The 21,250-nt window shown below is 47.2% G+C and overlaps 1 protein-coding gene across 1 annotated transcript in view; it reads left to right on the forward strand.

The window, feature by feature from the left end:
• Positions 1-20,804, forward strand: part of PTPRQ (protein tyrosine phosphatase receptor type Q) — an 855,789-nt gene extending 834,985 nt beyond the window's left edge. The window contains exons 63-64 of the mRNA XM_075342420.1: positions 18,757-18,880; positions 20,180-20,804. Of these exons, the coding sequence (XP_075198535.1) occupies positions 18,757-18,880; positions 20,180-20,217 (162 nt within the window). The 3' untranslated portion in view covers positions 20,218-20,804. The remainder of the gene's footprint in view (positions 1-18,756; positions 18,881-20,179) is intronic.
• The last annotated feature ends 446 nt before the right edge of the window (positions 20,805-21,250 follow it).

Below are 21,250 nucleotides of genomic sequence, written 5' to 3' on the forward strand. Positions count from 1 at the left end.
AGCTGATCGCGCTACTCACCTCAGTTGCTGTGTGAAGCTGACCGGAGCTGCGGTGTATTCTGCAGCTCCTGTCACCTGAATGTAGCAGAGCTGGATGCGACGCTGGAGGACTGTGGAGTACGCCAGACATGGAGGGTTTGTCAGGGTTAATAAATTGGTGATGAGGGACTTTGTTAGTGTTTTTTATTTCTAATAAAGGATTTTTCAGGTGTGTGTGTTTTTTAACTGTAATTTACAGATTAATCATGGAAGGAATCTCTATGGGCTGCCATTAACTCCTTATTACCCCGATTTGCCAACACACTAGGGTAAATCGGGAAGAGCCGGGTACAGTCCCAGAACTGTCGCATCTAATGTATGTGGCAATTCTGGGCGGCTGCTGACTGATATTGTTAGGGTTGGGGGCTCCCCATAACGTGGGGCTCCCCATCCTGAGAATACCAGCCTTCAGCTGTATGGCTTTATCTGGCTGGTATTAAAATTGGGGGGACCGCACGCTGGTTTTTTTAATTATTTATTTATTTATTTTACTGCACAGTATAGACACGCCCACCGGCTGCTGTGATTGGGTGCAGTGAGACACCTGTCACTCAGCGTGGGGGCGTGTCTCACTGCAACCAATCATAGGCGCCTGTGGGCGTGGAAAGCATGGAATATGAGATGGCTGTGTGCAGAGCACAGCGCGCCCGCCGGTATAAAGGCTCGGTCACGCTGTGCAGGCCGGCCAATCACTGCAATTCCACAACTAACAGGGCTGTGGCATTGCAGTGGTCTGCCAGCCAATCCCTGCATGAGGGCTGGCTCTCAAAAGAGCGCCAACATGCAGGGATGAAGACCACGAGTACAGCACGAGTATCGCGAGATTACTCGGTCCCCGCCGAGTAGCCCGAGTACAGTGATACTCGTGCGAGTACTGAGTAGTAACAAGCATACTCGCTCATCACTAATTATTATTATTTATTTATAGAGCACCATTGATTCCATGGTGCTGTACATGAGAGGGGGGTTGTAAGGGGTGGGCAGACCCCTTACAAGGAAGCACAGGTTTTCTCTGAAGTGGTTAATGCTGTCCCCATAGAAACTGTAGAGGAGGGAGGAGGAGCCGGCAGCTTAGGGGGAAAGGAAGTGTGTGCTGAAGGCAGTTGTGTCCGGGACGGGAGAGAAGAAACAGCCAGGGGCAGAGTGTGGAGCTGAGTGGGCAGAAAGAAAGAAAGAAAGAAGGGAGCTGAAGTTCAGGGAAGCCGGAGAGAACAGGAGCGGCCGAAACCTCGTAGGGTGAAGCAGTCCGGTGTGGGTCCGGGCTGTGGGTAGCCAGAAGTGGGAGCCGGGCGAAGAGGAGTAGTCAGGCAAGTCACCCACTTGAGGGGACGCTAGGGCAGGCTTTCCCTCAGCTAAAGGAAGCGCCACAGCACTGTGTTTTGTTACTGCCAAGTGTGGAGAATTGCGAAGAATAAAACATGTTTGTTATTTGCATTGAACCATGCCTGAAGAGTATTTGTGCGCCGGACGACATCTGCACCACCACACTCTGCCCCACCAAGACATCTCCCGTCCCGATAGTGATGGCGGAGCCAGGGGTAAGCCCGACAGAAGGGGCCACGACTACAAGCCCAGAGGCGCCCCTGGCACCCCGTTACATGTGGCGTAGTCGGCAGGATCCGGATCGTATGCAAGGGGACCCGCTCCAAGAAGATGGAGACCAAGTGGTGCCAAGGGCCCCTGATCCGGACTTTCAGCGAAGATTTCCAGTCCCATGGTGGGAAGAAGAAACAGTGCCTGAGGCGTTGGACCGGGCACAAGATGGCGGCAAGACGGCCGTTGTCTGTGAAGACACAGAAAGCGCGCGCAGAATTGGCGTCAAAAGAAGAGCCTGGGGCTGGCCAGTGCCGAAAAAGAAGTTCGGAGTACTCCGCCCAAAGAGGGGAGGTGCCAGTCCCAGGGCACAAAGGAAGATATGTGAAGTGGGCGGTGTTCCAGAGAAAAAGAAGAACCGCCGCGTAGGGGTCGACCTGATGTGTGAGACTGGGGGTGGAGTATACCCAAGAGCGGGAAAAGTAAGCCCGCCTCCACTTCCTCCAGCATCTCCACTGACCCCGTCGCCATTACCAGAAACGCTGACTCCGAGCAAGATGGAGACTCCAGGAAAACAGCAAGCTGCGGTAGCCGCACTAGTAGCGACTAGCCTGGGCAGAGGACACCCGAAGCAGACTGCGGCTGCGGAAGGACCCACCCTTAACCTACCGGCTGTGCCAGGAGGACCGGAGCGGCCCACTACACAAGAGGCCGCACAGTGGCAACAGGAAATCGAGTGGGAGGAATGCCAATACCGGCGGCGGTCACAGCAAAGACCGGTGCTAGCTGAACTCTCCCACCCGAGACGTTGGAGCAACCCGCCAACTACGAGCCCTTCCGGAGGCTGCGGCGGTTGCCCGGACAGTCCCTGTCGGAGTACGTGCAGGCCCAACGAGCCGAATGGCAACGTGCATATCATCCAGAGTGACTTTTCAAGACCGGAAGATGGCGGGCCTGTTTTTGTTCAACACCGGCGTTGTTTTGAGCCGGAAGAAGGTGTGTTGTTTGTAACCGTTCAAGTTGCTGAGCCCGGAAGAGAGCCTGATGCTGGACTGAGCCAGGGGCTCCCTCCGCGTCGTTAAGAAGATTTTTGCCGAGTTGTGTTCCTGCCAGCTAACGTCTAAGACCGGGAGTGCTGCAAAAGCCTCCGGGCAGAAACTCCACTAAGACCGGGAGTGCCTGCCGACGGCCTCCGGGCACGACTAAGACCGGGAGCTTCCAGGAGGAACTCCGGGCGCTGGACTGGTGTGCTCTTGCGGGTGCCCTCAGGTGAACATGTTCGCAGTTTCATTAAAATGACTTTGTTTAGTTTTAAAATGTGATTTTAGATTTGTGCCTTGCCGGGAGGCTTAGGCTTAAAGAGGGGAGGTATGTAAGGGGTGGGCAGACCCCTTACAAGGAAGCACAGGTTTTCTCTGAAGTGGTTAATGCTGTCCCCATAGAAACTGTAGAGGAGGGAGGAGGAGCCGGCAGCTTAGGGGGAAAGGAAGTGTGTGCTGAAGGCAGTTGTGTCCGGGACGGGAGAGAAGAAACAGCCACGGGCAGAGTGTGGAGCTGAGTGGGCAGAAAGAAAGAAAGAAAGAAGGGAGCTGAAGTTCAGGGAAGCCGGAGAGAACAGGAGCGGGCGGAACCTCGTAGGGTGAAGCAGTCCGGTGTGGGTCCGGGCTGTGGGTAGCCAGAAGTGGGAGCCGGGCGAAGAGGAGTAGTCAGGCAAGTCACCCACTTGAGGGGACGCTAGGGCAGGCTTTCCCTCAGCTAAAGGAAGCGCCATAGCACTGTGTTTTGTTACTGCCAAGTGTGGAGAATTGCGAAGAATAAAACATGTTTGTTATTTGCATTGAGCCATGCCTGAAGAGTATTTGTGCGCCAGACGACATCTGCACCACCACACTCTGCCCCACCAAGACATCTCCCGTCCCGATAGTGACGGCGGAGCCAGGGGTAAGCCTGACAGAAGGGGCCACGACTACAAGCCCAGAGGCGCCCCTGGCACCCCGTTACAGGGTTACATACAGAATACATACACAAGTTACAATAGACAGACTAGTACAGAGGGAAGAGGACCCTGCCCTTGCGGGCTTACAATCTATAGGAATTTGGGGAGGAGACAGTAGGTGGGGTGGAGGAGACAGTAGGTGCTTGTACATTGCAATACATTATACCAGCAATCAGAGTAATAAAAGTTAATGTCCCATATAGGGAGTAAGTAAACTAGTAAAACAAAAAAAAGTTAAAACAATTCTAAAAATATTTTAAAAAAATCAGATAATAAATAGTGATGAGCGAGTACTAAAAAGCTCGGGTGCTCGAAGCTCGGGCCGAGCCTCCCAAGATACTCGTGTACTCGGCCCGAGCAACGAGCCCAATGTTATCCTATGGGAGACCCGAGTATTTTTGTGAAATGACCCCCCGGCAGCATGGAGAAACCCTAAAAATGTCACAAAAGTCTCAGAAGAGTGCTCAAATGACATGGCAACAGCATGGGGAAGACCCCTTGAAGCATTTATCACTCAAAAGTCACAGCTGTGAACAATTTTGTCCGCGTTTCACGCCATTTTTACGGACTCACCAGAAAACCTTCCAAAATGACCCCAAAATGATTTTTCATGGCAGAAATGTTAAGGGCACATACCCAATAGTGAGATAGAGCTGGTGTATGTTACTTTTTGAGATTAATACATGAAAGATTTTACGTGAAAACATTGTGTGGCACTCCGATGTCCCTGAGAAGAGACGTACATGAAGGCCTCTTGAGTCTAATGTGCCCATTTTGAGGAAGTGAGTCTTTGTAGTATTTTCCTTTGCCAGGGCAGTCCAAAATTGTGAGGTTCACCAATGCCCCTGCACACAGACGTGCATGAGGGCCTGTAAACCTGAAGTGCCCATTGTAAGGAAGTGGGTCTATTGTAGTATAGCCCTTAGGCAGGGCAGCCAAAAATTGGGAGGCTCCACGTTGTCCCTGGATAGAGACGTGCATGAGGGCCTCAAAACATTAAGTGTCCATTGTCAGGAAGTGGGTGTATTATATAGTATAGCCCTTAGGCAGGGCAGCCAAAAATTGGGAGGCTCCACATTGTCCCTGGATAGAGACGTGCATGATGGCCTGTAAACCTGAAGTGCCCATTGTAAGGAAGTGGGTCTATTTCAGTATAGCCCTTTGCCAGGGCAGCCAAAAATTGGGAGGCTCCACATTGTCCCTGGATAGAGACGTGCATGATGGCCTGTAAACCTGAAGTGCCCATTGTAAGGAAGTGGGTCTATTTCAGTATAGCCCTTTGCCAGGGCAGCCAAAAATTGGGAGGCTCCACATTGTCCCTGGCTAGAGACGTGCATGATGGCCTGTAAACCAGAAGTGCCCATTGTAAGGAAGTGGGTCTATTTCAGTATAGCCCTTTGCCAGGGCAGCCAAAAATTGGGAGGCTCCACATTGTCCCTGGATAGAGACGTGCATGATGGCCTGTAAACCTGAAGTGCCCATTGTAAGGAAGTGGGTCTATTTCAGTATAGCCCTTTGCCAGGGCAGCCAAAAATTGGGAGGCTCCACATTGTCCCTGGATAGAGACGTGCATGATGGCCTGTAAACCTGAAGTGCCCATTGTAAGGAAGTGGGTCTATTTCAGTATAGCCCTTTGCCAGGGCAGCCAAAAATTGGGAGGCTCCACATTGTCCCTGGATAGAGACGTGCATGATGGCCTGTAAACCAGAAGTGCCCATTGTAAGGAAGTGGGTCTATTTCAGTATAGCCCTTTGCCAGGGCAGCCAAAAATTGGGAGGCTCCACATTGTCCCTGGATAGAGACGTGCATGATGGCCTGTAAACCTGAAGTGCCCATTGTAAGGAAGTGGGTCTATTTCAGTATAGCCCTTTGCCAGGGCAGCCAAAAATTGGAAGGCTCCACGTTGTCCCTGGATAGAGACGTGCATGAGGGCCTGTAAACCTGAAGTGCCCATTGGAAGGAAGTGGGTGTATTATAGTATAGCCCTTAGGCAGGGCAGCCAAAAATTGGGAGGCTCCACGTTGTCCCTGGATAGAGACGTGCATGATGGCCTGTAAACCTGAAGTGCCCATTGTAAGGAAGTGGGTCTATTTCAGTATAGCCCTTTGCCAGGGCAGCCAAAAAATGGGAGGCTCCACATTGTCCCTGGATAGAGACGTGCATGATGGCCTGTAAACCAGAAGTGCCCATTGTAAGGAAGTGGGTCTATTTCAGTATAGCCCTTTGCCAGGGCAGCCAAAAATTGGGAGGCTCCACATTGTCCCTGGATAGAGACGTGCATGATGGCCTGTAAACCTGAAGTGCCCATTGTAAGGAAGTGGGTCTATTTCAGTATAGCCCTTTGCCAGGGCAGCCAAAAATTGGGAGGCTCCACGTTGTCCCTGGATAGAGACGTGCATGAGGGCCTGTAAACCTGAAGTGCCCATTGGAAGGAAGTGGGTGTATTATAGTATAGCCCTTAGGCAGGGCAGCCAAAAATTGGGAGGCTCCACGTTGTCCCTGGATAGAGACGTGCATGATGGCCTGTAAACCTGAAGTGCCCATTGTAAGGAAGTGGGTCTATTTCAGTATAGCCCTTTGCCAGGGCAGCCAAAAATTGGGAGGCTCCACATTGTCCCTGGATAGAGACGTGCATGATGGCCTGTAAACCTGAAGTGCCCATTGTAAGGAAGTGGGTCTATTTCAGTATAGCCCTTTGCCAGGGCAGCCAAAAATTGGGAGGCTCCACATTGTCCCTGGATAGAGACGTGCATGATGGCCTGTAAACCAGAAGTGCCCATTGTAAGGAAGTGGGTCTATTTCAGTATAGCCCTTTGCCAGGGCAGCCAAAAATTGGGAGGCTCCACATTGTCCCTGGATAGAGACGTGCATGATGGCCTGTAAACCTGAAGTGCCCATTGTAAGGAAATGGGTCTATTTCAGTATAGCCCTTTGCCAGGGCAGCCAAAAATTGGGAGGCTCCACATTGTCCCTGGATAGAGACGTGCATGATGGCCTGTAAACCTGAAGTGCCCATTGTAAGGAAGTGGGTCTATTTCAGTATAGCCCTTTGCCAGGGCAGCCAAAAATTGGGAGGCTCCACATTGTCCCTGGATAGAGACGTGCATGATGGCCTGTAAACCAGAAGTGCCCATTGTAAGGAAGTGGGTCTATTTCAGTATAGCCCTTTGCCAGGGCAGCCAAAAATTGGGAGGCTCCACATTGTCCCTGGATAGAGACGTGCATGATGGCCTGTAAACCTGAAGTGCCCATTGTAAGGAAGTGGGTCTATTTCAGTATAGCCCTTTGCCAGGGCAGCCAAAAATTGGGAGGCTCCACATTGTCCCTGGATAGAGACGTGCATGATGGCCTGTAAACCAGAAGTGCCCATTGTAAGGAAGTGGGTCTATTTCAGTATAGCCCTTTGCCAGGGCAGCCAAAAATTGGGAGGCTCCACATTGTCCCTGGATAGAGACGTGCATGATGGCCTGTAAACCTGAAGTGCCCATTGTAAGGAAGTGGGTCTATTTCAGTATAGCCCTTTGCCAGGGCAGCCAAAAATTGGGAGGCTCCACATTGTCCCTGGATAGAGACGTGCATGATGGCCTGTAAACCTGAAGTGCCCATTGTAAGGAAGTGGGTCTATTTCAGTATAGCCCTTTGCCAGGGCAGCCAAAAATTGGGAGGCTCCACATTGTCCCTGGATAGAGACGTGCATGATGGCCTGTAAACCAGAAGTGCCCATTGTAAGGAAGTGGGTCTATTTCAGTATAGCCCTTTGCCAGGGCAGCCAAAAATTGGGAGGCTCCACATTGTCCCTGGATAGAGACGTGCATGATGGCCTGTAAACCTGAAGTGCCCATTGTAAGGAAGTGGGTCTATTTCAATATAGCCCTTTGCCAGGGCAGCCAAAAATTGGGAGGCTCCACATTGTCCCTGGATAGACACGTGCATGAGGGCCTCAAAACATTAAGTGTCCATTTTAAGGAAGTGGGTGTATTATAGTATAGCCCTTAGGCAGGGCAGCCAAAAATTGGGAGGCTCCACGTTGTCCCTGGGTAGAGACGTGCATGAGGGCCTCAAAACATTAAGTGTCCATTTTAAGGAAGTGGGTGTATTATAGTATAGCCCTTAGGCAGGGCAGCCAAAAATTGGGAGGCTCCACGTTGTCCCTGGGTAGAGACGTGCATGAGGGCCTCAAAACATTAAGTGTCCATTTTAAGGAAGTGGGTGTATTATAGTATAGCCCTTAGGCAGGGCAGCCAAAAATTGGGAGGCTCCACGTTGTCCCTGGGTAGAGACGTGCATGAGGGCCTCAAAACATTAAGTGTCCATTTTAAGGAAGTGGGTGTATTATAGTATAGCCCTTAGGCAGGGCAGCCAAAAATTGGGAGGCTCCACGTTGTCCCTGGGTAGAGACGTGCATGAGGGCCTCAAAACATTAAGTGTCCATTTTAAGGAAGTGGGTGTATTATAGTATAGCCCTTAGGCAGGGCAGCCAAAAATTGGGAGGCTCCACGTTGTCCCTGGGTAGAGACGTGCATGAGGGCCTCAAAACATTAAGTGTCCATTTTAAGGAAGTGGGTGTATTATAGTATAGCCCTTAGGCAGGGCAGCCAAAAATTGGGAGGCTCCACGTTGTCCCTGGGTAGAGACGTGCATGAGGGCCTCAAAACATTAAGTGTCCATTTTAAGGAAGTGGGTGTATTATAGTATAGCCCTTAGGCAGGGCAGCCAAAAATTGGGAGGCTCCACGTTGTCCCTGGGTAGAGACGTGCATGAGGGCCTCAAAACATTGTTCCCATTGCAAAGGAGCGGGTCTCCTGTCGTTGTAATGTCCATTCTGCAAAGAATGGGCGAAAAAATTTACCACTGGGGGTATACCTGAAACAAAGGCCTAAGTATTGCAATTTGTAACGGTCATCATCATGGTGGCGCATGAGGAGAAGGAGGAGCAGTCCAGCGATTATCCAAAGTCCAGAAGTGTGTACCCATGGGTGAGTGGAGGTACATGGCAAACTTTAAATTCCGCTCTCATTTGCTGGTGGTGTGGTGAAGTCTGGCCCAATCCAACCCTTGTTCATCTTGATCAGAGTCAGCCTGTCAGCATTTTCAGTTGACAGGCGGGTGCGTTTATCTGTAATGATTCCACCTGCGGCACTAAAAACACGCTCTGACAAAACGCTAGCAGCAGGGCAGGCCAGGACTTCCAAGGCGTAGAGAGCCAATTCATGCCACGTGTCCAGCTTGGATACCCAATAATTGTAAGGCACAGAGGAATGTCGGAGTACAGTTGTTCGATCTGCAAGGTACTCCTTCAGCATCTGGGCAAACTTAGGATTTCTTGTGGCACTACCCCGCACCTCAGGGGCTGTGGTACGTGAGGGGCTGAGAAAACTGTCCCACATCTTAAAGACTGTTCCCCTACCTCTGGCGGATTGGACTTGTGCCTCTCTCGGCTGTACGCCTCGGTTGTCCACTGATTCCTGACCTATGCCGCTAGTGTTTTGTGAGGGGAATGCTTTGCCTACTTCCGTGAGTATGGCCTTCCGGAACTGCTGCATTTTGGTTGACCTCTCCTCCACGGGAATAAGAGACAAAAAGTTCTCCTTGTAGCGTGGGTCTAACAGTGTTACCAACCAGTAATGATTGTCGGCCAAGATGTTCTTAACGCGAGGGTCACGAGACAGGCAGCTTACCATAAAGTCAGCCATGTGCGCCAGACTCTTAACAGCCAGGACTTCAGTAGCCTGACCAACAAGATGACTGAACATGCTGTCCTCCTCCTCCTCCTCCTCCTCCTCCTCCTCCTCATCTACCCTGTCCTCTGGCCAGCCACGCTGAACCGAGGATATGACTGGTGTGCATGTCATATCCTCAATTTGGCCGGAGAGTTGCTCCATGTCTTCATCCTCCTCCTCGTCATAGTCCTCCACTGCACGTTGTGATGAGACGAGGCTGGGCTGTGTGTTATCACCCACACCCACTACTGTTTCTTGCTGCAACTCATCGCGCTCCGCCTGCAATGCATCATGTTTGTTTTTCAGCAGAGACCGTTTTAGAAGGCAGAGTAGCGGTATGGTGACGCTAATAATGGCGTCATCACCACTCACCATCTTGGTGGAGTCCTCAAAGTTTTGGAGGATGGTACATAGGTCTGACATCCATCTCCACTCCTCAGGTGTTATGTGTGGAGTTTGACCCATTTCCCGACGGCTTAGGTGATGCAGGTACTCAACAACTGCCCTCTTCTGCTCACATATCCTGACCAACATGTGCAGAGTTGAATTCCAACGCGTGGGGACATCACACACCAGTCTGTGAGCCGGAAGATGCAAACGGCGCTGAAAGCCGGCAAGGCCGGCTGAAGCAGTAGGTGACTTTCGAAAATGTGCAGACAGGCGGCGAACTTTTACCAGCAGATCAGACAGCTCTGGGTATGACTTTATAAACCGCTGAACCACGAGGTTGAGCACATGGGCCACGCATGGAACATGTGTCAGCTGGCCTCGCCTCAAAGCCGCCACCAGGTTCCGGCCATTGTCACACACGACCTTTCCTGGCTTTAGGTTCAGAGGTGTGAGCCAGTGATCTGCCTGCTGTTTCAGAGCTGTCCACAGCTCTTCTGCATTGTGGGGTTTGTCACCTATGCAGATTAGCTTCAGCACAGCCTGTTGCCGCTTCGCCGAGGCAGTGCTGCAGTGCTTCCAGCTTGTGACTGGTGTGGAGGGCACAGTGGATGAGGATGCGCAGGAGGAGGAGGAGGCTGAAGAGCATGACATTCCGGAGCTTTAGAGTGTGGGTGAAACACTGACTGAGGTAGGGCCTGCAAACCTTGGTGTGGGAAGGACGTGTTCCGTCCCTCGCTCAGACTGGGTCCCAGCTTCCACAATATTAACCCAGTGTGCCGTCAACGAGATGTAGCGGCCTTGCCCACAAGCACTTGTCCACGTGTCTGTGGTTAGGTGGACCTTGGGTGAAACAGCGTTGTTCAGGGCACGTGTGATGTTTTGTGACACGTGGTTATGCAACGCGGGGACGGCACACCGGGAGAAATAGTGGCGGCTGGGGACCGAGTAACGTGGGACAGCTGCCGCCATCAGGTCACGGAATGCTTCTGTCTCCACCAGCCTAAAAGGCAACATTTCCAGCGCAAGCAGTCGCGAAATGTTAGCATTTAGAACTGTGGCATGTGGGGTGTTGGCAGTGTATTTGCGCCTGCGTTCAAAGGTTTGCTGAATGGATAACTGAACGCTGCGCTGGGACAAGGACGTGCTTGATGATGGTGTTCTTTCTGCGTAGGCAACTGCAGGTGCAGGAGTGGAGGAGGCTTGTTCGCAGGCAGCATGGACAGAGGATTGGCTCGCATGCACAACCAGCGAAGACGTACCAGTGACATCAGCAAGCACTGCTCCTCGACTCTGTTGTACTTCCCACAAAGTCGGGTGCTTGGCTGACATGTGCCTGATCATGCTGGTGGTGGTCAGGCTGCTAGTTTTGGTACCCCTGCTGATGCTGGCACGGCAGGTGTTGCAAATGGCCTTTTTTGAATCATCTGGATCCAACTTAAAAAACTGCCAGACTCGGGAAGACCTAACATTTGTACAGGCACCTTGTGTCGTCGTGTTGTTCCGGGGAACGGTTGCCTGACTTCTGCCTGGGGCCACCACCCTGCTTCTTACTGCCTGTTGTGATGCTACGCCTCCCTCCCCCTGTGCACTGCTGTCCTCGCTCTGCATATCCTCCTGCCAGGTTGGGTCAGTTACTGGATCATCCACCACGTCGTCTTCCTCTTCCGCACCCTGCTCCTCCTCCTGACTTGCTGACAATTGTGTCTCATCATCGTCCACCACTTGTTGAGACACGTTGCCAACTTCGTGAGAACGTGGCTGCTCAAATATTTGGCCATCTGTACAGACGATCTCCTCATGACCCACTTCAATATGAGCTGGCGAGAGGCCAGAATGTGTGAATGGAAACGTGAACAGCTCTTCCGAGTGTCCAAGTGTGGGATCATTAATGTCCGAGGAGGACGTGTACTCAGCCTGGTGGTAGGAAGGAGGATCAGGTTCAGAAATGTGCGGTGCAGTATCACGGCTACTGACACTTGACCGTGTGGAAGACAGAGTGTTTGTGGTGGTGCCAATCTGACTGGAAGCATTATCTGCTATCCAACTAACAACCTGTTGACACTGGTCTTGGTTCAAGAGCGGTGTACTGCTGCGGTCCCCAAGAATTTGGGACAGGACGTGCGAGCGACTAGATGTGGCCCTTTGTTGTGGCGAAATTAGAGCTTGCCCACGACCTCGGCCTCTGCCTGCACCACCATCACGTCCACTTCCTTGTTCCTTGCCAATGCCCTTGCGCATTTTGCAATGCTGTGCACTGCTGACGTGTATATTCACTACTTGTGCGTTATATCAAAGTTTCTGGAAATTGCACACAAGTGCACCTGTACGCTGCCACCAACAGGCACACACATGCGGTTTTAAAAACCAAGCACGGACGCAATAAGAACCTAACAGGTTTTTTTGGGGAGCGACAATTACAGACAAGTCAGACACTATCTGGACTGTTTTACACTGTGTACACCAGCCCCAGATATGATGAAGGCTGGTATACGGTCACCACTACCCTGCCTGCCTGCCTGCCTGTATACTGGTACAATAGTCCTGACAAGGACTCTTTTGGTCACTAGCCTGTATTCAGACCTGGCTATACCCTGCCTGTATATAGCAACAATAGTCCTGAGAAGGACTCTGCTACTGTACTCCGACCTGGCTATACCCTGCCTGCCTGTATACAACTAGAATAGTCCTGAGAAGGACTTTTGGTCACACTGTTTGCAGCCCTGCAACTGAAAAAGCTATAAAGGGCCGCAAAGCTTTCCCTGAATCAGCGACACTCTCCCTGCACTCACTGTCTGGATAGCTGTGAGCAGAGCACAGCGCGCCGGCCGATATAAAGGCTCGGTCACGCTGTGCAGGCCGGCCAATCACTGCAATTCCACAACTAACAGGGCTGTGGCATTGCAGTGGTCTGCCAGCCAATCCCTGCATGAGGGCTGGCTCTCAAAAGAGCGCCAACATGCAGAAATGAAGACCACGAGTACAGCACGAGTATCGCGAGATTACTCGGTCCCCGCCGAGCAGCCCGAGTACAGCGATACTCGTGCGAGTACCGAGTAGTGACAAGCATGCTCGCTCATCACTAATAATAAAGAACAAAAAAATAAAAAAATGAGGAAAAATATTATACCAATAATACCGTACGTATATTTAGGTACAAACAAAAGTAAAAGAAGTACACACATCACTGTGTCCAGAACATCCCGATCTATAAAACTGTCGCAGTAGTCAACAAATTCAGTGACCCCCCCCCCAAAAAAAAGTAGCAAATCTATGTATTTTCATCATACAACTGACAACAACGTGACATAAAACATGATTGAATAGTCTTATGTAAATAAAAATAGTATTGCTGAAAATGTCATCTTGTCCAGCATAAAAAAGACATACATCCCATATACCCCATCAGCGAAAAAATAAAAAGTTATAAGTCTCAGAATATTGCAATGCAAAAATAATTTTTCTTTCTATAAAATTTTTATAGTGTAAAAGTGGCAAAACATTAAAAAAAAATATACAGTAAATGTAATATCACTGTAATCCTATTGACCAGAAGAATAAAGGTGTCTTATCATTTTTATGACACGGGGAATGGTGTGAAAAAAAAAACAACAAAAGAAATTCCTGAATTGCTATTTCTTCTTTATTCTACATCACAAAAAGAGAAATAAAAAGTGATTAAAAATTTGTGGTTCAGGAATAGAAAATTATTAAAAAATGTTTGGTATCAATAAAAACTCATCACCCAAAAAGCAAGTTCTCACATGACTCTGGTGCACCCAGGGGGCAGGGGTTATCAGGCACACAGTATCTCGTACCTGAATTGCTCGTCACCAGGCTGGTGTGATGGTCTGGGATGCTGCTGCCCTGCTTCGTGCCTGGAGGTGTACACCAATAAGTAAGGAAGATGATGGGGGTAGTAGTAGGATGAATGTCGTGACGCCACCTGTGGTATGCGGCTAGGAATTTAGCTGCCGCTGCTGTCGCTGTCCTTCGGGGCAGATGGTAGTAGCAGCCAGAGATGGTATCGCTCCCCACAGGTGGAGCGGGCCCCAGGGAGGATGATGAGAGGAGTGGTGATGGCGTTTGGCACTGAGGCGTGGGGCGGCGGTGCGCCGGTAATATAGAGTCCAAACCTGTTGCTGCGGTTCCAGGTTTACTCAGTCTTTAGTGCCACTCACCCGGGTAATACCAGTCACCTGCTGTGGTGGGCTCCGTCAAACCCAAATCGTTTTAGAGGTCAGTCCGGTGAGGTGCTCAGTTAGTCCCTTCCTCCTAGCGCCGTGTGTGTGTGTGTGTTGGATCCCCGTGGCTTAAAGCTACTTGGGGACCCCAGTTCGTCTCAAGTAGTAATCTTGTCCCTATTTGCAGGTACCGCGGCTCCACACTGGGGCCTGGTGCTATCCAAGGCCCCGGATCCTTTTCTTGGCACTGTGCTTTCAGGCACTTTGTGGCCAGGGAAGCTTGAAACTTCCCTGTCCCCGCAGATTCTGGAAAACCAACTTGAAGTGTGATCTTCCCTAGGGTCCTGAACCATCCTTGGTGCTGGTTCCGAGGGAGCAATGAAGCTCTCCCCTCAGAAACTGCATGAACTCCTGTGTCCCACCAGAGCACCTGGGAGACACATCTGCTCTTTTCCTCTCCTGCTGGAGAACTCTGTCTAACTGTTGTGTTGGCTCCTAACTCCCCCTAAGTGGTCGCCCTTCCACAGGTCCCTGTCACTAGTGGGTGGTGCCTCCATGCTTGAAGACAACCTTAAGACCCTACCTTAGCCCGGTCCCCATTGGGGAGGGCAACCTAGTTGTGTATTTGAGTGTGTAAGTGATGAAATCGGTACCGACCTCTTCAGTATCCGGGTGTGGCATTACACCTTAAATCAGGTGCAATACTCTGTGGCGACTGAAGCCTCAGGGGTGCCACAACTCTGTCAACTACAAAAAAAAACAAACTATAGTTTTCAAAATTTGGTGTTGGAAAAAAAATCTTTATTTTGTAAAAAAGAAAAAAAAAAGTGTTATAGTAGCCAAACCTACTGTATGTTTTGAACTATGAGAGGCACTATTTAACCAAGATAACTGCTGCTAAAAAAAAGTGTCTAATAATTTGGACACATTTTCCTGTGATGGAGGAAAATTCTGACACTGCATCCTCCCCAATCACAGAGCGCTGCCCTCTATCCTGCTCTGCACTGTTCTATATGTCAGGACTGAACTGATGCTGCATCTGCTGAGCAGCTGAAGGAAGGACCTTCTAAATCATTTCACTCCAGGGCCTTTTATTGGAGATTACGTGCAAATCTATGAAAACTGCGATTCAGGCAAAATTCCCAATGAAAAATTTACTATGAGGCAGATAAAGTCACTTTGAACTCCTGTCTGGCCTGTGGTCCGGCAGTGTCCATCTGTATAGGCATGCACAAAAGTTCGGTCAACAAGTTTGTGCATCTTTGAAAAGAAGAAAACTGCTGAACAGAGTCCAAGCTGAGTCCAGGGTAAAGGCCCCGTCACACACAGAGATGAATCTTTGGCAGATCTGTGGTTGCAGTGAAATCATGGACACATTGTTCCATTTGTACACAGCCACAAACCTGGCACTGATTGTCCACAATTTCACTGCAACCACCAATCTGCCGCAGATTTATCTCTGTGTGTGACAGGGCCTTAACTCTGGTGCCTCATTAGTGAATTAATCTGTCGGCGGTACTCAGCATAGAGGACAGGATAAATGTGAACTGATCCAACATTTTCTGTGCCCCAAATTTGCACCAAATAGCATTCAACTCAACTCACAAAAAACAAGTCCCCACTCACATCTGTAATCTAAATTGAAATATAGGAGGCTTCCATGTTACTGGTAGCAGGAAGGCTTTGGATCAGTGCTATGGCTTCATCCAAAAAAGAAATCCAACAAAATCTGCACTCCCAAATCCAAATGCCCCCTTCCCTGGTGAACCCCACAGTGTGCCTAAACCACAGTTAATGGCCACATGTTTGGCTTTGTTGCAGGAAAGAGAGTCTGCTTAATTTATGGGGTTTGTGTCTCCAGAAGCAAGAGCCAAGCACAGTGTACAGGCACTATAATGTACCAAGCAGTACAAGTGCTTATTTGCAATTTTTAATTCTGTAATATTCAGATTTGACTCCACTGATGTTTCCCAAAATCGTCACTAAACCCATAGATGAATTCCCAGAGGGGTGATATTTCCAATCAGAGGGGTGATGTTTCCGATGTTTCCAATATGTGGTCACTTGAGGGGGTTTCTGCTGTTCTGGTACTAAGGGGCTCTGTGTATGGAGTAGTAAAACTATTCTAGGAAAATCTATGCTCCAAAAATCAAATGGTGCTCCTTTCCTCCCAAACGCTGCCATGTGACCAAACAGCACTGTACAGTCACATGTGGGGTATGGCCACATTCAGGAGAAATTGTGTAACATATTATTTTGCCTTTTTTTTTTTTACCAATTTCCCTTTTTTTTAAAAAAAATGTAATTATTTTTTCTTCACTGCACAATAGTATAAAGTTTTGTGACACATCTATAGTGTCAATCTGCTCACAGTAAAATGGGGTCTCTTCTGGGGGGGTTGTGCTGAAATGGCACATCAGGGGCTCTACCAATGTTAAATGGCACCTGCAAACGATTCCAGCAAAATCCAATATGGCTCTCATTCCCTTCTCAGCTTTGCACAGTACCTCAAAATTAGTTCCCAATTGCATGGATGGTATTGGAGCACTCAGGAAAAATTACACAACAAACTGTGTGGTCCATTTTTTTTTACCAGCCCTTATAAAAATTAAAAACTTGAGGCAAAAACAACATTTTAGGGAAAAAAAATAATTAATCTTTCTTCACTGCCCAATGTTATACAATTATGTGGCACATCTATGGTTTCAATATGTTGACTACACTACTAGATGAATTAATTGAGGTGTGTACATTGTAATATGTGGTCACTTATAGGGTCTTCTTTTCTAACTTGTCAGGTGCTCTGCCAGCGTGATATGGCACCCTCAAACTGTTCCAACTAATGGTCTATTTTCTCCTATTACCCTTTTGGAAAATTAAAACTTTGGAACAACAGCAACATTTTAGTAGAGATATTTTAATTGTTTATCTTCAGAGCCCAATGTTATACTATTTTGTGAATTAGCTGAGGGTTAAAATTGCTCACTACACCCCCCAGATTAATTTCTTGAGAGGTGTAGTTTCCAGAATGGGTTTACTTGTGGGTGGGTTTTACTGTTTTGGCATGTCAGGAGATCTTCAAATGTGTCATGGCGTCCGCAATTTCTTCCATCCAAAATGGCGCTTTAAATTTCAAATAGCACTCCTTCCCTTCCAAGCCCTGTTGTGTGCCCAAACAGTAGTTTTCTATTACAGTTTTGATACTGGTGTACTCAGAAGAAATTGAACAACAAATTGTATGGTCCATTTTATTATGTTACCCTTGTGAAAATTAATTATTTGGGGTTAAGGTAACACTTTTGTATTAAAAATATATTTTTTCATTTTCATGGCTCAACATGATAAAATTATTACCACACATCTAAATAAATTCCATGAGGGATCTAGTTTCCAAAACAGGGTCACTTGTGGGGGCTTCCACTGTTTAGGCACATCAAAGGCACTGGAAACAGGATATGGTGTCTGCTATCTATTCCTGACAATTTTGCGTTCCAAAATTTAAAACTCCTTTCCTACCAAACCTTGCCATGGGTCCAAACAGTTGTTTTGCACCACAAATGATTATTGACATATTCAGGAGAAATTACACATCAAATTGTGTGGTCCATTTTCTCCTGTTACTCTTGTGAAAATGCAATATTTTTGAACTAAAACAACATTTTTGTGTTGTGAAAAATATAATTTTTTATTTTCTCAGCTTAATGTTCTAAAATTCTGTTATGCACCTGGGGATTCATGGTGCTCACTAAACATCTAGATAATTTTCTTAAGGGGTCTAGTTTCCAAAATGGGGTCACTCTGCAAACACAACATGGCGTCCACGATCGATTCCAGCCAATTTTGCGTTCCAAAAGTCAAATAGTGCTCCTTCCCTTCGGAGCCCTACCATACACCCAAACAGTAATTTTCCACCGCATATGGGGTATCTGTGTACTCAGAAGAAGTTGTGCAAAAAATTAAATTGTGCATTTTTTTCTGGTATGCTTGTGAAAAGGCAAAATTTGGGGCTAAATTCACATTTTTGTGGGAAAAAGTAAAATTTTCTTTTTTGTCCTTCCACATTTCTCTATTTCCTGTGAATCACCTGTAGGGTTAATAAACTTCTTGAATATGGCTTTCAGCAGTTTGAGGGGTGCAATTTTTAGACTGATGTCACTTGGGGGTTTTTTCTGTCACCTAGGCCTCTCAAACTCACTTCAAATGTAATGTGGTCCCTAAAAAAATGATTTGGTAAATTTTGGGGGGGAAATAAGAAATTGCTGATAAAGTTTGGACCCTTCTAACTTCCTAGCAAAAAAAGTTATGTTTCAAACATGGTTTTGATATAAAGTAGACGTAGGAAATGTTATTTATTATCGAATATGTGTGCCATAACTCTGTGTTTTAAGAGCATAAAACTTAAAAGTTTGAAAATGCTAAATTTTAAATATTTTCAGAAATAAACCCAAAACATATCACCCTAAATTTACCACTAACATGCAGTATCTTATGTCATAAAAAAATCTCAGAATATCAGGGATCCATTTAAGTGTTCGAGAGTTATTACCTCATAAAGTAACACTGGTCAGAATGTAAAAAAATGGCCTCGTCAGAGAGGTGAAAACAGGCTCAGGGGGTAGATTGGTCAAGCTGCAACGAACCAAATAATTCTAGGGTATCTAACTCTAGCCCAGCATTTGAGTACTTTGTTAGTGAACTAGCATCTGAATAGAACTCTTTCTATCTTTGCAAAATTCAGTGAGAAATATGTTGTTGAAATTTTTTGCCATACATCCATAATATTACGGAGTTGTTATATATCACAAATAATGTAGTTAATAACTGTCATTTTGGAAAAAAATGTAATAAAACGTGCCCAGGCTATATTTGCAATTTCTGTTTTTCATTCTTCCACCAGGCACAGTATATATTTTTACATCAGTGTGTTGTGGACCTATTAGCGACCAAAGGCAGTAACCAGGCCATCTGTTTTGTAAATTACTCTGCTCTACAGAAAATGGACTCTTTGGATGCCATGGAGGGTAAGCAAATATAGCAGTGAGCTAACAACTGAAGGGGCAAAGCACGGGCAGACTTTCACTCTACCCACTGGCAGGATTCACAGGTCATAAAATCCCACTATGTGCTACTTCTGATATGTATTGTATTTTCCATATTGTAAAACTGGTGGTAAAATGGGTGTGCGTCTTACAATGCGGATATGGCTTACTGAGGAGGCGGTGGTGGAGCGGGGTCATAGGAGGCTGTGTCGGCGATACTGAGGGTGTCACTGGCTATGAATAAAGGCCTATGACTCTGAAATATGTAGTGTTTCTCTGCGTGTTTTTTTAATTTTTAATGAACTAAAATAAATTTGGATTTTTTTATTACATACCCCGGACGGTGATGCTGGACACGTCTTTTGACTCACCATCAGGGTGTCACTGCAGTATCGTGGCAGCAGCGGGCACCTGATCTGACTGCGAGCTCTATTGAATCGCCCTCGGTTGACGTTATGATCTTCAAGAAAATGGCTGAGGAGGAAGCGCATGTGCAGACTGATGCAATGGACTTCAAGAAAATGGCCACAGAGGCCTTTCTGCACACGCGCTGCCTCGGTGGCCATTTTCTTTAAGTCCATCACGTTAACCGCGGGCGATTCAATGGCGCCCACAGTCAGATCAGATGCCCGCTGCCACAGCAACACCCCGACACCACGTCCTGTGACCCTCTGAGTTGCTCAACTGCAGTCACATCACCGCAGCATGTTGGCAGATCAATGGCGCCCGCCACGCCACCCAACACCACCGAGTATCATTGACCTGCCATCCACTGACCCAACTGAGACGCACACCCCCTCCTCTGAGCCTGCAGCATCGCTGACCCTGCCTGTTGTGACCTTCCTGAGCTGCTCCACCATCGCCGTTCCCCCCTGGTAAGCATTAAGATTAAGACCCTCTAGGATTATAAGACGGAAACTCACTTTAACATTAAAAAATATTTTTTTCCTATTTTCCTCCTCTAAATTTGGGCTGCATCTTATAATCCGGGGTGTCTTATAAACTGAAAAATACGGTAAATCATTGTAGAAACATATTACATACCACGACTGTGCTTGAATTTTGAGATATTTGGCGTTGCTACTAATGTACAATTTGGTATAGGTTGTGAATTAGAGTTGAGCTAAACAGTTCCCGGGACCCCAATTCAGCAATCACATCGGCACGCCGTAGAGTGCAAATTGTCATGCTCAACTATGCTAGTAATAAATGCAATGCATTACTTAGCCTCTACATAATAGAATAAGCTGCTCTAACTATTTTCATTATTCTTGTCTTTAGGTGATGTTGAACTTGAATGGGAAGAGACAACAATGTAACATTTGATATCAGACAAAACCTTATCCCATGTTACCTGTGGCAGAAGCCAAAACAGCTCCCTCTTATGGAGAAGAGCAGAGGACATCTGCAATAACAACCATAATTACTCCTGTGCCTTAAACTTTTTTCAGTAGCAATGTTATGTGCACAGATACACAAGATATTTATAGATTTTTTTGCACTGCGGTGGTCTAAGGGTGAAGAGTTGAAGGAAATATTTTTTTTGTTTTTTTAAACTTTATCTTGAAAGAGATAAGCAGAGCCAAACTGAATGTAAAGTGTTACTGTCCTCTGTGTGGATACCTCTGTTTGAATAATTACTGCCTCTTTTTGAGATATACATGCATATGTTAAGGGTTTTGTCGATCTTGGGATACCATGCTCTGATCCTGAACAGCTGAAGAGTCGCCCTGTGACACTATGGAAATATTTGAGCATTTACACAGCACACAGTAGCTCTTCAGGGATACTTGGCCTATTTAAGACTGCCAATTGTTTTATCAGTCCTATTTCAATATTTTTCATATAGTTGGTGATACATTACCTCATTTATCTCTCTCTTTTTTTAATTAACATACATTGTGGAATAAAGGTTGGATTTACGATACCTTCCAGCGACTTGATTTGTAGTTTTTGTTTTCACCTCTTAAAGTCTCAGGATTCTTAGTAAAATGAGTATAGACATATATTTCTAGCAGAACATTGTGTTCTGCTATACCAGAAAATTGATTACGCCACCGATATAATAAAATTTACAAGTTAAAAATGGAAGTCTAGCCAAGCATGGCTGCTCATTTTAAAGTAGTGATAAATATCATGTGATTTACTGCAAGATGTATCCTGATGACTGTGACCTCAAAGAAAAAGATATTATGAAGGGTACACATGAGCACCAGAAATTCATGTGACTTACTTTTACAAGCAGTCCATCCAGATAATGTATCAGGGTATTTCTTAAGGTTAGTCAGCTATAAATATATACATAAGTGAAATAAGTATTGAACATGTCCCCAGTTTTGTAAGAAAATATGT

This window comes from Anomaloglossus baeobatrachus, chromosome 4 (assembly GCF_048569485.1).
Source record: "Anomaloglossus baeobatrachus isolate aAnoBae1 chromosome 4, aAnoBae1.hap1, whole genome shotgun sequence".
Taxonomy (NCBI): Eukaryota; Metazoa; Chordata; class Amphibia; order Anura; family Aromobatidae; genus Anomaloglossus; species Anomaloglossus baeobatrachus.